The 17,339-nt window shown below is 40.5% G+C and overlaps 1 protein-coding gene across 1 annotated transcript; it reads right to left on the reverse strand.

Moving 5' to 3' along the window:
• Positions 1–780: 780 nt before the first annotated feature.
• Positions 781–13,360, reverse strand: DNAJA2 (DnaJ heat shock protein family (Hsp40) member A2). The gene is made up of 9 exons (XM_050903887.1): positions 13,222–13,360; positions 10,204–10,263; positions 9,014–9,237; positions 7,534–7,614; positions 7,084–7,217; positions 5,169–5,365; positions 3,312–3,456; positions 3,018–3,145; positions 781–2,529 (listed from the first exon to the last, which is right to left on the reverse strand). Exons 1-9 carry the CDS (start codon positions 13,297–13,299, stop codon positions 2,341–2,343), a joined length of 1,236 nt encoding a protein of 411 aa, XP_050759844.1. The 5' UTR covers positions 13,300–13,360; the 3' UTR covers positions 781–2,340.
• Between the last annotated feature and the right edge of the window lie 3,979 nt (positions 13,361–17,339).

Raw genomic sequence — 17,339 nt, forward strand, 5'->3', positions numbered from 1 at the left:
TTGTTTACAGTACCACCTCTAACATAAATACTTCAGTTGCAGCTGTTTATTATTGAGAACACTCAACTAATGTTTATTTGATTATTCATAGGACAGTCACATTGCCCCAGTTAAAGCATTAATAGCTATAGCATTAATAGCTATGTTAAGCATTAAACTTCATCAGTAAACTATTAAAGCACTAATAACTGTAGTAGTATACTACTTGCAACTTAAATATTGAAACCAAGACAGTGTGGACTGTGAATTTATGTGAAGCTTTTCTACACTACAACTTTGTAAAGGGATACCCTCTCAGTAGAGTAGGAGATACATATAATAAGGGCAGCTCTGAAGAAGTCACCACTCATTGAAAGATGCTGCTGTCAGGAGCCTAAATTAATGCAATCTCCAGACTGAAACAGAACTAGACTAACTCACACTACATACAGGGATCAACTTCCCCTCTACCGTCACTTCAGCATGCTATCCAAAAAAGTTACCATGAATCCCTTCCTCTATCCCCCTGAAAAAAACAATTTGAAGGTAAGGAGATAAAGTTTAGAGTACATACTCAGTTTTCCAAGGAGGTGCATCCTAAAGCTACTCCTTAAAAGCAGAAGACTGGTGTTTTAATTGTTTAAGGATTACAGGTTAAGATGACAGACTTCTTGGAGAAATGAATCGGGGAAAGGATCAGTGTGTAACCATGGCTTCACAAAAAGCAACCTGAAGTTTTAATAAATGAAAATAAAGATTCACTAGATGAGAATGCCACAGACTAAGAAGCCAATACTGAAATACAGGTCAAACAGTATTTATTCTTGCTTCAGTTTTAGAGTCTATAACAAGAATGTTCAGCAACAGTCAAATGCCAATGCCTACCCAAGCACATGGAAACCCCTGGAGTTTGTCCCTCCAACCTCATTGGTAAAGTGTCAACAACTATCTGAGCAATAATTAAACAAGTCACACTTCAGCTTTGTAAAGAAAAGTAGAGGCATCTTTCAACTTCCTCGCTTGAACAGGAAGAGAAACCTCACTATAAAGCAGCAGCTTACCAACCAAAGTTCATGCACAGTTCCTTCACATTGTAACAAAATGCTTAGATAACTAACTGCACCTGATTATTATTTAAGGTCACATTTTTGCTTTGTTGTGGTATTTTTACCAATTAAAAGCATATAAAAAGGAACAGAACTGAAGCTGGAGAACTTAATGTCTTAATAGTTAAAACAGAAAGTGCAAACTACTGGAAAAGTAACAAAGCCATCTACATTTAGTATGTTTCCAGATCAAAAGTTTTTGTCAAGTACAATATTAATCTCAATCTCTTTACAAACTGTGTTAATGCAACCACAAGTTGCCAGGCATAATGTTCATTTTTACAAAGATGTTTTAAAACTGGAAACATTTCTCTAGGAAGTCAGGCTGAATCAGGCTTTGAATTGGATTCAAAGGCTAAGAGAAAGATGCCATTATTTTGGGATTTAATCATCTTCATTTAAAAGGTTTTGTTATCTTCTGATTGAACTCAGATATCCTTGTGTTTTCTCCATACAAAGGGGACATGGCTGCAGCCTTCCCTGTGCCGATTTAGTCATATCTCATTTCAAGAAAAGACTTTTATGTGGCACACAATTGTTATCTAACTGCAACCTAGTCTTAAAGCAGTGTCAGCCTCCCTGTGTTTATAAAATGTCTACCATCTACATAGTCTCTTCGTACACAGAACAGTTAAAGCCACTGGGAAAGTAAGAGTTGCAAGGCAAAAGAAATATATCATACACCAACTGCTTTTATTTAATTTCAGAAACCGTTCACAAGATGGTAGAAAAAACTTACAACCACTTCTAATTTAGTCTTCCATTGTTCCCAGTCAGCTCTAAACCCATTATGTGCAAAGCCCATTTACCATGCATCTAGATGATAGATACAGGCTATGAAATTCTTTATTCTACTTGTAGCAGCTTATGCAGGTGCAGCCAAATACCAAGCCTCAGGACAAATTGTACACAAACTTTACAATGTAGAATTTGAATTTAAAATATGAAACTTAAAATCTACACAAAACTGGTAAAAATCAAGCACAGATACGAGGACAAACTTAAAACCCATGTGAAAAGGAGTCTCGTCTTCCTTTCAAGTGCTTTATTCTGCTACACAGTCAAAATGAAGATGTAAGCTTGTGGTTAGTTTAAATTACACTCTGTAGATACTATAGACCAATTTAAAAGTTACACATACAGCAATAGATGTCCATTGGTTCATCTGGATTACTTATACAATCCAGCTGGATTGTTGAAAACAAGTCAGGCAAAATTTGAAAGAAAATCCTTGTGCAACTTTTTAGACAAACGTTTACTGATGGGCACACTGTACCCCAGGTCCATGATGGCTGCTTTCTTCATCAGAACTATCGTTATAAGCTTCACGTCTCTGGCCACCACCTGAACCACGAGTGGTATCAAATTCCTGAAGATCTACCTCTTCTGCATCACCAATTACATTGGGAAATTCTGGTCTAGCTGGCAGAAGATCTTCAAGTTCCTGCCCCAAAAAAAGAAGTGTATTCAGTACTACATCTACAACTGCTAAATAAAGTGACCGGTTTCCCACAATTTCAAGACTCCCTCTCAGAGCAGGTTTGGTTTAGAAGTCTAAGCTGATGTAAACCCTGAAATGCATACTCATTTAAAAGTATCCAAAGTATTTGTATCAACTGGAGGACACCACTTAAAGAAAATCAACAGCTCCACGTATCATCAACCAAAAGGGCAATCAGTGAATACAGTTGCACTCTGAGAACTTATCACACAGCAGCAGGAAGATTCTTCCTCCTGCCCTCATCTGCCCAGCTCAAATACAGGTTCCATAAATTCATATTCCAACGGGTATTTTCAAGCTACATGTTAAGAGAACAACTGTACTTGCATCTAAATTTAAGCACTGAAAGCAAGCACGTGAGGTAAACACACACACACTTTGCATACACTGTCAAATAAGACCACCACATTTATGCTTGAAAAACTACTTACTGAAAGCTTTTCTGGGCTAATCCAGTTATTTTCAGGAAACTGAACGTCAAATTTAATGTAAAGATCCCCCTTCTCAAAAGGATTGCGATACTGTGGCATTCCTTCACCTCTGACTACACGAACACAACCTGTAATTCAAAGAGAAGTAAGCTGGAGAGTGCTAACCTCAGAACTAATCTTTCTCTATACAATTCTCTTCATTTCTCCAGCCTAGGTTCAGTCAACAAGAATGGGATTAAGTGTTCAAGAATCACAAAAGCATAGTCAAAGAAGTCCTTATTAGGTCAAGCTTACCTGGTTCAATTACTTTTCCAGGAGGATATTTAACCACAATTTGACGTCCATCAAGGTGCTTAAATGTGAACTGAAATCCACACAGTGCTTCAACAAGTCCAATCTTGTGCGTCATATGCAAGTCATTCCCATCCCGCTGGAACACCTGAAAAACAAGAACAGGAGATATCTTTTCTAGTCCTATAATCATATCTCCACAAGACTCGTTATTTAGAATTCATTATTCTTAAAATTCAATGTCGGAGCAACCACCTTCGTACAAAGTTAGCTTGATTCTGTTAATTCAAATAGCTTAACATGCTTGGAAAGTTTGTGCCTGTGAAAGTGTCATCTAAGATAAGGCAAACCACACTATATACTATGATGTAAAGTTGAAATTAAACAAGAAGGCCTGTATAGCAGCAATGCTCTCACCCCCAAGATCTTCCACACAAGCAACCTACAAACAAAACTTATGACAGTTTGACACTACTTCCCCTGCACTGGAGTACAAAAAACACATCTTTGTTTCTCAACATTTAACTAGTCATCATGCATGTCTGCCTCAGCTAGCTTTACCTACAGCAGGGCTTTGATCAATTAGTCCACAGCTGTCGTAAGTGATCTTTAAGCCATAGCACTCAGGATTCTTAATCAGAGTAAATGTAAGCTTTATCCACTGACAGAAGCATGACTCCCACCTCAAGGGAAATTCTAAGAATACTAAAAGCTTCACTAAAAGTCAGTCTAGTTTTACTCACTAGGACACAAGGTACAGTATTTTTCAGAATTGTTAATACTGTAAAACTAGATGTAGATCATTAGAAGACTAAGACAGAAGTGGCATCCACCATCTGGAATTTGATGCCATCATGAATGTCTGACTGTTCTGTATGCTTACAGACTGTTTCTCCCTTATCATAGTAAAAAATCAATTGTGATGCCATGTTTCAACCAGTATTACAGAAGAAAGAATAGAGGAATGTGTAAAGAGCTATGCAAAACTGACAAATGTCCTTGACACAGCTTTGAAAAGCTTACAAAGTACCTAATTTTCAGATGACCAACATTGTATTGGTAATATGTGACTGAAATTTAAATTTTTACCCAATACTATTCTTTGTGTCACAACAGAACTTCCACCACCACCACCACTCCATTCAACATTTTTTCCAGAGTATAACACACAAACTATTTATTTCATCATAGTAATACCTGGCCTTTCTAAACAAAAACATTCAGAAAAAGCAGCAGTCACCTCAACTCTGCCCTAAGGGAGTTTTAACACAGAAAAAGATAAATTGCAATATTTAATTCAAAAGTGCAATTTATATACTCCAGAATACAGTAACCATAAGCCTTAACAAACTAGTATAAAATAATCGTGTTTCTTTGTTTTGTTAAATGAATCAGTAACATCAGCATTCTGTGTTGTATTTCCACAACCACAGTAGCAGAGATAGAAAGCACCATCTGGGGATTTTAATAGGAGTTCCCTGCCATGTCACAAGACATTGAAAAAAAAGCAACACCTAGCATTTTATTAGTGTCACAAGCAAAACAGATTGAAGTTAACATCCTGCATGGCTCTTCTTCACTGCGTCCACTGTACCAAAGTCAGCCTGAGCATACCTGAGAAAGCTGCCTTTTATTAGCATTAGGAAGCACCAGAATCTGCGTGCCCTCTGGCTAGACTTGCATTTTTTTCTGGCTCACCATGAAAGCCATGTTACTTGCTATAAATCTATTAAAAGCTATTCACCATCTCTCCCAGAGCTGCAACTATATGAATTACTTTGAAATGAACGGCCATCTATATCACTTAAATATTAAAGACTGGAATAATAGGCATTTAAAATATAAATTTAAAAGCATTACCTCATTCTCCTTTTCTTGGAGTAAAAGGACAATATCGCCTGGTTCCACACCTGGAGCCTGATCTGCTTCTCCACTGAATGTAATTCTTTGCCCATGTTTCATGCCTTTGTCTACATGGACTTCAAGTATTTTTACCTCTTTGATCACCTTCTTCCCTTCACATTTTTTACAGCGGTCTTTTTCATTAATTACTTCACCTAAAGAAAGACAAATTTTGAGTTCAGAGATTTCCTCATAATTGCATCCGATTCTGAAGAAAAACTATTTTAAAGTAGGCTGAAGAATACATGCAACACAACTAGTGATTTAGATGTTGCTTTATGAATTCCTCACAAGAGGAAAGCCAGGCTCAATTTACCCTAGCTGGAAGAGAAGGAAGGAAAAAAAAGGGGGGAGGAGGGGAATACAAAGATACACATAACCTTCCAAGCTGTCTTATCAAGGATTTTGATAAGTAAGAGTGCTTTAGAGAAAGGCAAAACAAGACTTTGTCTATAGCTTCTAGCGTTCCTTAAGTCTTAATTTGACTCCAGTATCCTTACCACTCAACTTACTCTTCTTAAAAAAAAAAGCCTACTTTTCCATTCCTTGTTATGGTGGAGAATGACAGCTATAAGAGAAGCATGAAGCTAAAACCAAACTGAAGCATCTCCCCTCCCTTAAAAGTCAGAACACAAATTTCAAACTATTTCAATGAATTTAGGAAGCTTAGTTCCGCTTCTGTTAACAACAGTGAAAAAAGGATTACTGGGTTCTCTTCACTGACAGCCACATTTTGCAGTATACCACCATAACAAAGTACTATGTAAATGCAGCCAGCAGAACTAGAGTCTTGCATACAAAATGGGGGTAAGATAGCTGGTCAAATCACAGTTTCATGCATGAGCAATATATAGGTTTTCCCACGGAAAGGATCTAACATTTTCCGACACATCAGGGATTTTACTTTTATACTCTGAAATGGAATAGTTTTTCACATTGTCCATCACCTCTAGCAAGGCAATTACTTTTTCCAGCAAACTGAAGGATTACTATCCAAAACAGCTTAAATTCTCTGTTCTACTTCATCTTTATTTTTCAAGTAAGCTAGTCTTTGTATGGAGTAACCAAAGTGTTAGGCCACAGGCACTGTACAATTTCAGTAGTTATTTCCAATACTGCTCTAAGTGCCACAAGCAGATGCACTTGGCTTAAGACATTAAACTTGCCAGCTTAAACCACCTTTCTGTGAAACAAAGCATAACATTATGATGCAGTTGAAACTACTAAACATGTAGGTTAGGAATGTAAACTGTGAAAACAAGATGTTCAAAGACAACATCATTTATTAACTGTTTTGACTAGTCACAAAATACAACTCTTTGTAATTTCTGAGTATTGTGAAGAGTAAAATCATCCGCAAGGTGACATTATTACTCTGCAAACTACAGAAGATCTAAAAAGGAATCACATGAAGTGCAGATCATGTGTTGAACTTGCTCCCCCAAACACAACCAATTCAGCAAAAGGTATCTTCTTAATTTGAAGAAGTTAAAATCCAACTTTAGGTTTCCATTTTTAACCTAAACCTGTCCTTGGATATTAGGAGACTGCAAAAAGACAAAAAGCTCCTAAAACAACAAAATCTTGGTTTTTACTTTAACACAAGAGTAATAGCAATAAGTAATATTCACATCTAAGTGTTTTTAAAAACAATCAATCCCCACTGTTCAAGGTTCCAGGCTGCTTTTCAGTACATTAAACACTGTAAATCTTGCTGTTGTTCCAAGTAAAATGATTTCTCCATGTTGACATCAGATTGAGACCCAACTGACTAGATAGGAGCAAAACTGTTCTGGATAAGTTCCTCCTGAGATGTAACCAGGAGGTTGAATCCAACTAAATGCATTCAGTAACATGGAATAGCTTGGCCTACCTTCTCCATTGCAGTCAGAGCATACAGACTGCATCTGCTGAACCATTCCAGGAGCCAGCTGTCTGATCATGATACGTACACCTCTACCCCGGCAAGCATTACACTTCTGAACGGCTCCAGCCTTCCCTCCCTGCCTAGAATAGAAAGCACCAGTTGCATAAAAAGTAAGTTTTTCAGAAACACGTAACAAAAACCCCCTACATCAGTAGGTTAACATGCCTAATTGCACTGCCAATTATAATTAGGTTCTCTCCTCCCTGACTCCCCCCCAAACAAAGCCCTTGAATAGTTCCAGTTCCATCAACAGTATCATTCAAATTCAACAATTTTCTAGTCTGAGAGCAGGCTCCAGCAAGTCAAATACTGATAAAGATCTGACATAGGAGATGCTTCATTACACTATATGCCAAGAAAGCAACCAGAAAACTCAAAAAATATAAACAAACTTACCCATTACATGCACTACAAAGGACATTCTTGCTAAGTTGTAGTTTTGTTGTCTTTCCATTATACAGATCTTCTAAAGACACTCTACAAAACAAAGCATTTCTCCTGGGTTATCATTTAACAACTTACTTTCCCCATGTAATTAAAATACTTGCCTAGGACAAATTAAAGAAAAACAGATCTTCATAAAAAGACTAAATCTGCTATTAAAATAAGATTTTAAAGCACCATTTTAGCTTTCACAAGAAGTCATTAAAAACTATTCCATACACAGGAATATACACACATAATCCTGAACACAGTTTCAGAGAAAAGCTGTAATTTAATCAGAAGAAACCAGATAGGATTGCTTGTGTTTCTCAATAGGAAACAAGCTGATCTAGCATTTTAAGTTTTATTACATAACATAGTTGACTTTTTTTTTTTAGTTCTAGCAGGCAGGTGAGAAACAAACCACTCTGGACAGTCCTGACAATATTTATAACATGCATACATAAGAATATATACAGAATACTTACTACAGTATTGGGCTTTCCACACGAGATAGTTTAATGGGGAGGGGTTAGCATGTCCCCAAGGCCACTTAGTTCTTTAGATTTGTTCATGTTTCAATTTTTTTTTAGAAGCTCTTGAATACACTATCAAACTCCAATAACCTTCATATATTGATAGAAGTTTATGAACACATTTTGTGTTTCTCCTACAAGGGTTTGTTAGTGGATAGAAATTTCATCTCAGTGTATTGAGAAAAGGTTGCCTGGCATCAGTGTTTACAAATAGCAACAAAACCAAAGCTAATTAATAATATAGCGTGCAGTACTAGCTACTAAACTAAGCAAGCATGTAAAAGTAAACAGACTTTACTAAGCACGGTTTGCCAGCCACAGGGAAGATGCAGCTTAACTTAAGAACTTAGAAAGGACCTGCTAAGCAGGCAAAAAGCCAGTCATGACTGCAAGCAGAGATCTACAAAACACAATTAGATGCGATATTCAAGCATGGCTTTAAAAAAACCACCACAAAACCAAACCCGCCACACACACTTTTCCATTAATTATGCAGTTCAACTTCAGTTCCAGCTGGTATTATGCTACGAACGCAAGTCAACTTAAGTCTTTCCAGAGTCTTAGTACCTCTGCTTCCCTAAGAATCCAGCTAATGAGTAATACTTGGTTGTTGAATGCTTTTCAGATTAGAACTTCCAAACATAATTAATGACCAAAACCAAGGAAAATAATGCTAACGAAGTATATACAGGCTAATAACCAGGCAAAGCAAAAGTATTAGGTAGTCTGTAAGATTAACCAATCATGAAAAGTAACTCAAGATGACTGCTTTCTGGGCTACACATGACACAGGTCTGAAAAGTAGGTGCAGACTGCAGAATATCTCAACTGCAAAGCACATCAAAAATATAAACTAGCAGAGTCAAGTACTGATCAGGAAAGCTTGAAAGTACAAATTGCAGTATCAAGATACTCACTTGAGTGGATGCATCATATCTTCTCCTCTTCTTCTACCATTACGACTTCTACTCTGACCACCCATGAAATTGAACAATCCACCACCAAAGATATGGGAGAAAATATCGTCCATTCCGCTGCTTCCACCGCTACCTTCTCGAAGACCCTGTTCTCCATACCTATCATATAACTCACGTTTCTCTGGATTTGACAATACTTCATAGGCAAAGCTTATTTCTTTGAACTAGAAGAGGAACACAGTCAAAACAGTGCATGATAATTTAGAACTTCAAGGGAGCATTTTACTACTGTTTCTTGCCCAGCATGAACACCCAATTAAGAAGGTACACAACAGAACAGTTTTCCACCCTCATCCTAAAATGCAAGACTTAAAAGTCAGACTTGGGCTTAGTTGTGTTACCTCTTATAAGAGATGGCATTTTATTGCAAAATTTTGTTGACTTTGTTCTTTACTGTGCCTAGCGTAAGACAGTTTTCTTACAAACAAAAAAACATCCAACCAAAGAAGAAAACCCCCAAGTATGCAATACTGCAGTAGCCAACAGGCAAAAAACCCCCCTAGTTACATACTAATGGCAAAGACTTCAAGATACGTTAGGCACTTAAAATACGCTAACAATTGAGCAACTTACTAAAATGCATATTAATGTGTTTGTCCTCAAAACAAATATCTTTTCATAGTCATCTCTGCTCACCTCTAAGCAACCATTAGAACTTCAGTTCTGTTAAAGTGAATCAGCTGAGTCAACTTAATTGACTTTTTTTAATTGCTATTAGCATAACAAATCTAATTCAACCTTCCCACATATGTAGTTTGTTTTATGCTGCAGCAGTTTCAAGAACCTCCACACATACATTTTTCCACGTTGGAAAAACTTGGAAAACCGAGTATCTTTTTCAAATACCTATGTAGATGCCAATGCCAGCTGACATCATCTCGGCAGATGGAGAGAGGCAGTTTTTCTCTCAGCATTACCTTCTCAACCGATTTGACTCTGCCAACGGCTGCATTTTTACATGAGGTACACTGGTAGATTTTGAGATTGGGAAGAATTAGACCAGACAGGGTTCCCTCTCACAGTTATTATTTTTTAATAACTTGTAACAGCAAGCCCCCAACACCTGTATTTGGTCCCTTAGATGCTACTGTAATAGCAAACTTCAGGAGTTTAAAAAAAAAAAGTCTTACTTTGTCCCCTGCATTTGGATTCTTATCAGGATGGTATTCCTTGGCCAGCTTTCTGTATGCCTAGTTGAAAGAGATACAAAATTAGTTTCAATTTTGATTAATCAGTTTGTTTCTGAGAAACTCAAGGAGCGTCTTCAGGAAGAAAGAAAATCCTAACAAAGTAAAGTGAGAAAATAAGTGTTTTGAAATCACTCATACATTGAAATGATACATAAAAAATTCTGACATTGCCATATTCATAAGTTAACTACACTTGGATTTACATACAACTACGGCACACAATAGCTAGAACTAGTTTTCCTGCTTATCTTCATTAACTTACAGGAAGAATCACATTGGACTTTCATTAAAATTACTTACTCTACAGAACCCACTCAAAACCTACAATATGACAATTTAAGTTTCAACCCATTTGTCTTTCACCTCAATCACAGCAATACGTTAACAACAAAATGGCTGCCTCAGCTTCTCATTCAACCCTATCAGTCAGTCCTCACAATAATAATTTTATTCTTCTTTACCTATCAATAATGGAAGATTTCATCTCACTTTGAACTAAGTACATGAGTTACATGTGCGGAAATGTACAGATCATCGCTTTTATTTAACTTCATTGTTCTAAAACAGTAGGAAGAATAAGTACAGCAAAATCTCCAGAAGACATTTTTCAGAATGCTTTTTTTTGACCAGTACTTTGACTCTCAGGACCATCACTTTTTCTACAGCAGTACTGCATCTGTTTTGCTTATACTTTTAGAGGATCAAAGCAGATAACAGGAGAGGCAGAGCTTTTCCTACAATTTGAGTTTTTGACAGTAAAGACTTTATCTCTTCCCCCACTCCACCTGAACAGCCCCCAGTAACAATCAGGGGAGAGACACTAACAAATTACATAGTATACAGTCTTTTATTTTTTTAATTATACATACAAAAAAAGCTACAGTTATGCAACTGCAAACAACTGAAATACTGGTTCTTAGAGTGGATTTTTCAAAAGCTCTATTTCTGTAGAACTGAGCATCTAAACTAGCTCTTTAGAACTACAACATTAGGAGAGCTTTACACACAAAGCTTTACAGAGATCACAACTTTCCACTTTGTACTGGAACAAGTAAGATTGCTTTTTTGTATCTGCACAGTTACTTCTCTTTACTGATTATCTTGAAATACTCCGTACTTCTGCATACAATCAAGAAATAAAGTTTGATAAGGAACTAATGAAACAAAAATAGAACATTGATATTACAAGCTAAATATCCTAAACCACAGTAAGCATAAAGAACAAAAATCATAGGTCCTATAGGACAAATTACCCATCAGTAACAAAGCATAATCCTCCATAAACCCACATATTCTGTAATAAAAATGGGTTTTCCCCCCCGTATTTTAAGGAGTCTAACCAAGGAAAAAACCAAACAGCAGAACACTAAACTGAAAACCTACATAACATTACCTAATCAGGAGAAAAGCAGCTTGCATGGTGATCTTTAAAAAGAAAGAGCACTCAGGTCTTTGCTGGTAACAGCATTCCAGTTTAGAGCAATTCTTAAGACTACCCATGGCCCAAAAGGAACCTAACACTATTTATTTAATCAGAAACGGATCCAGAATCAAGGTCTACACTGGCACCATATCATAACTTCAATAAAAGTTAATTTAACTAATCGGTGTTAAAGCCTGTTCTCTCAGCTCCTTTTGACTAAGCTATTACCTGTTTGTTTTCACTTTCCTATACTGTTATATAAGAATATATATACTGATATTTTAGTATCAGATTAATAAAGCATCCATGTGACCTCTCAGCAACAAGAAGATATAGATGAACTTCTTGCTGTTGCAGGCAGTTGGAAACTTTACATTCCATGATAAGTCTAATCTATAGCAATGAATATTGAGCAGCACAGGTTATCCAAGTGGAAAACTGCTGTCAGTTTTTCATTCTTACAGGACACATACCTTTAAGAGAATTCACTAAGGAAAAAAAAAAATTCTACTTGACTGTGTTCAGTATACAGCACTATCTTCTCACCGCATGTCTTCCACCTCTAACACTGTTTCAACACTGCAGTTGCCTATCCCTGCACAAATTGGGCTACCACATGCATGATGGGTAACGCATAGTTGTTAATACCAGCACCACCCATCAGCGGAAGCAGGTCACTGCTAGTAAACTGTCTGGTTAATTATCCTCCCTCACGTGTAAATGGTCATTAAGTCCTTTTAGAAAAAAAGTGGTTTATACACTACAGAATGAAATGGACATAGTGAGTTGTTACACTGATGACCTGGCTCCAAGCTTTCACCTCGCTTCTTTGTTTACCTTACCTTGTCGCTTTCGGCCTGTGAGGGAGGGATCACACACATGAGCAAAACGAAACCTTACTAAGGCCTACACGTGGGGCAGACAATGGCTCCAGTTAGAATCTACTGGTTCTTCACGAGGATTTTTACACCCAAAAAGCGTTTCACCGGCTACGAATATCGCTCTGCCACGCGGGAGGGACGCGACGCTGCGGGGGCGAGACGAGCAGAGTCCCGGCGGCGCCCAGAGCCGACGCGGGACCCGGCGGCGCCGGGCCAGGGACACGGGGAGCACGGCCGGGCCCCGCTGCTCCCTCCTCCCGCCGGCCCCCCTCCCCTCTCCCTCCGGGGCCTGCCCGCGGCCTACGCCGCTCCGTCGCGCCCGCCCGCAACCCAGGCCCCAGCGGCTCCGCGGCGCGGCCTATCCCGGCGGGCTGAGGCGGCACCGGGCGCCTTCCCCCGGCGCCGCACCCTCCCCTCCCCCCCGCAGGCCTCAGCCCCGCGGCCCGGCAGGCCGCCGCCGCTTTCAGGCCGTGCTCCTTGCGCCCGGGGCCTTCCCTCGGTTCCACTCCCCTTGCCTCCCGCTGGCCCCGGGACTGCCCACCCCCCGCCTCAGCCACCCCGCGGGGCCTTGCCCGGCGGCGAGCTCGCCCCCTCCCCCACAGCGCTGCCGCCCGGTCTCCCCGGGCGCCGGCCGCCGCCGCCCCTCCCCCACACCTTCTTGAGCTCGTTGTCGGAGGCCCCGGGCGGCACCCCCAGAATGTCGTAGAGCTTCGTGTCGGCCACGTTCGCCATGACGGCAGCGGGCGGCGGGCGCAGGCCGGAGCGGGCCGAGGGGCGGCGAGGGCGAGACCGGGAGCAGGACGAAAGCCGCCGCGACGTCACGCACAGACGCCTCGCGTCACCACGCCGCGACGCAGGAGGAGCCCGCCCGCCCCCTTCGCCCTTCGGCGGCGCGGCCCCGCCCCCTCGTCCCACTTCGAGCGCCTGACCCAGTTCCGGCGGGGCGCGGCAGGGGGCGCTCGTGTCGGGGCGGGGGGGGGGGGCGGCCAGAGGCTCGCGCCGCCGTCCGTAACCGCCGCGCCCGGGAGGCGGGAAGAAGCTGTGAGGGCAGAGGAGGGACGTGGGCGTGCGGGTGCTCAGGCGAGGGCCTGACTGTCCCGAACAGGGGGGAGCGGCTGCCGTCCTGTCGTTTGAACCAGTGTTCCGGCAGAGAGGAGCATTGCACATGAAAACAGAATCCTCAGCTTTGCCCCCCGTCATTTTGAAACCTGGAATTCCAGTGCCTGTGTGCGTGCTTCCCCGGAGCCCTCCGCCTGGCGTGATTTCTCCTTGTTCGTGAAGTACGTCACTGAAGTTTACGGGGCAAGGGGCACCTGTGCACCAATGTGCTGCCTAACCTCAAGCACCAACATATTTTTCTTCAGGGACATACTGCTAAGGCTTTGGTAGTTATAAATAGCATTGGTACCCATCTGCTCCATTTTTGTGTTTTGTTCCACTTCGAGGATCTTAAAAAAAGCACTAGTTGCTATGCTAGGCCTAAAGTGACTCACAGGAGCAAAGTGTACTTCAGTGGAGCAGGGGCCCGGAGGCCCTAGCTAGACACCACTTTTGGCAGGCAAATAAAAAACCCAGTTGTGTTTAATTAGAGGTTTGTCTTTTAAAGGCTGGCCAGGAAAGCAGCCACTGAGCCTTTCCTCAGGTGTGGTCTCTTGGTTGTTAGCCTCTTGTTAGGCAGGGGCTGCTGGAAGGCTCTAAAAGCTGTGGCAGGTGCCTGGCTGAGGAAGATGGGGTAGGGTCTCTGTAAAGGTAGAAAACAAATAAAAGCTTCCTGGCCTCTCTGTAGGCAAGCCAAGGGTATGGCTTGGAAAGGGTGCTACCTGAGGAAGAGGTGAGCAAGGCTGAGCCCTGAGGAGAGTCTGCTGGGAACAGATTGGTGACCTGGCATGTCAGAGAGAGCAGAAAAGGCCCTTTGAAGTGATTCATGGATTTGTGGGGTAGAAATTTGAATAGGCCCCTTGCCCGAGGGGAGCAGATCTGAGCATTTGAAGGTTTCTTCTCTCATTGTCTGTAGGGGAGCTCATTGTCTTTAGTTCCTTGACACAGCTTGTGGTTGCAATGGCTGTATTGGGAAATGCAGTCTGCTGGTGGCTTCTCTGCTCCTTCTTAGGCTGGTGTTTATGGGGCCCTAAATTCCATCATTGTGTTTATTCAGTCTGGAATAATCTGATTCAGTAGATGATGGTAATATCTGCCTCTGGTGTTGTAGGTGTGGCAACAGTCAAGAACTTCAAAGGAAAATGGAGACCTGGAGGGAGAAAAACAATGGTAGGGCAGAGAACAGCTACTGGAAAGACAGTCCCATAGACTGTAATTATTAGTCTGTTTCAGAGATGTGCAGAAAGAAAAAAAAAATAAGGAGAGGTATGTTTCTTTGGTATTTTTGGAGGCTGTGTGTACAGCCTTTGGTAATTGCATTGTTTAACATATATGGCTAAAGCCAATAAGGCTTTACAATTTGATTTACCTGTGTTTTGCACTACTTGGCTTCATCTTTTATTTTGGCGAGGCTGAATTCAGCTAGTCTAAGAACTGTCTGGCATGCATACCTGGCTTGACTATTTTGGATTGTGCTCACTTACAGATTGATATGTTTCTAGAGAAGATTTTTTTTTTTGTCATACAGGGTTTTCTTTTTAGTGAGCAGTCAGGTGGGAAGAAAAGTTAGGAGTGTGTGGAGGAGCACTTCTTTGCCCTACAAGTCAGACTTACAATTTTAGGAGTTAAGCAGAATCAGTAGGACTGATATAAGCAGTATTTAAAATACCATAGGATAGCATTTATATGTGTCTTTGCATTTAAAAAAAAAAAATCTAAAGATCTGAGGTGAGCTAGCTCAAACCAGTGGGGTGCCATTCATATCTATGCCTGTAGGGATGAAGTTCACCAAGAGTATGATTCAGGCCAGGCTTACCTGTCCTGTGAGCTGAGTGGCTTGCTTGCAACCCAAGCCAGAATGTGAGCCAGCAGATTGACAGATAGTAGGAATAGTAGGTGAACTTGGTGTATCAGCTTGAACCCAACCTAAGGAGGCAGTTTAGAAGCAGTGTTTGTATACTTTCTTCTCCCTTGCTGAAACATACTTGTTACTACAGGCCTGTTTTATGTCTTATACAACCAAACCATGCAATAAATAATGAGAAAACTCATCTGGGATGAAACTTTACATTTTATTTTCAAGTGGAGCTAAAGAATCACAAGCTTGAATGATTACCTTTTTATTAAACTAAAATGCAGATGAATATCAAGGTAAAGTTTCCTCTTCCTGCATACTGCTTTTACCATCGACTTGTGAGCTGTACTGACAGAATATATGAGGCACACAGCTGAAATATTGTGTCCTCCCCCACTTTTCTTTGATAACACTTGCATGTTGTCTTTGTTTTCTTTGTATGTCTTTTTCCATTTTTTTTATTATTTTCTTCCTCCTCCAGATAAGAGCTTTTACATTTAGTTTCTAATGTTATTATTGTCACACAATGTGATGAGAAGCAGTTGCTATATGAAGTTTTGTTTGTTTTTTACGTACACTGCACAATTCTCAGCTCTTTGAGGTATTGTTTTGGCCTTACACAGGCACTAAAAGGGATCATTCAAATTCAGCTGTTGTCTCAGACCTTTTTTGCATTCTTTATATGAAACAAACTGAGTTTCTTTTTTAAGATGAAGCATTTTACAATGCTTCCTTAAAAAGCAAATAAGCATTGATTATGTTTATCACTGGAGAATCAGAAAGAGATCAGTTTTGTGTCACTGCAAAAGAAAAATAAACCCCCTTCCTTCAAGTTCATTTATCAAGTATGTGTTTAACATGGTCTTAATGTGAAAATATGAGTAGGCATTGCTGACTCCAGCTTAAATCTAATACTATACAATGAAATTTAAATTTTAAAAAGTGTTCTGTTTAAATACTCCTGAAGAAGAATGCAGTTACACTGTGAAAAAATTACAGAGCCTACATGGCCATCGCTTTGAACCTTTTTGGTACCAACTTTCATCAATAAGGCAGTTGGTGCATTGTGCACACTGTGTGTCTGATTTCTAGAACTTTTCAACTATGGAAAGAAAGCAAGCCAGTAAAGAACAAAGAAAGAACCTGAAACTTGTAGAGAATTTTAAGACTTACTAACTGACAAGCCTGTTAGGAAGTAGGCAGCTGCCTGTGCTGGCAGGTGTAGAAGGCACAACAACCAGGACTCTTGTGCCAGCCAGCTGTTCCCTTACTGGTCAGGAGGAGCACCCTGCCTGTCCCTACCCCAATTCTCCTGACCAGGGAAGCAGGCTTGAGTTTTGTGATATGGTCAGAACAACAGGTTTGGTTTATTGTCCTGTGTCAGCTGTGGTGATGAAACCCAGGGCTGCCTGACAGGTACCTCTGTGCAGCACCAGTAATATGAGTTGCATACCTTATTCCTTTTGCCCTTTCCTGGCCCTCGCTTTTGCTGTCCTTACACCTCTGTTTTTCCATCCCAGTCTCCTCCCAAATAAACAACCTACCCCTAATTACTTATTCCCCATTGGTCCCACTTTTGTTATATCAGTACTCAGATTTGGGTTACGTAGATACTGTTACTTAGATAATCTCAGCCTTATATGGTATTACTGATATGGTTACCTAGGTGCTGTTGGCCTTGCATGACTTTATGCCCTAAAAGGTCCCTAGTAGTCCCTTCCAATTATCTCTGATGTCCCGCAATTTCTCCTGTAACTCCCCATTAAGCACCTGTGTGACCCAGTCACCCTCACAGCACTATCTGTAACTTTTGTCACTG

This window comes from Gymnogyps californianus, chromosome 12, assembly GCF_018139145.2.
Source record: "Gymnogyps californianus isolate 813 chromosome 12, ASM1813914v2, whole genome shotgun sequence".
NCBI classification, from domain to species: domain Eukaryota; kingdom Metazoa; phylum Chordata; class Aves; order Accipitriformes; family Cathartidae; genus Gymnogyps; species Gymnogyps californianus.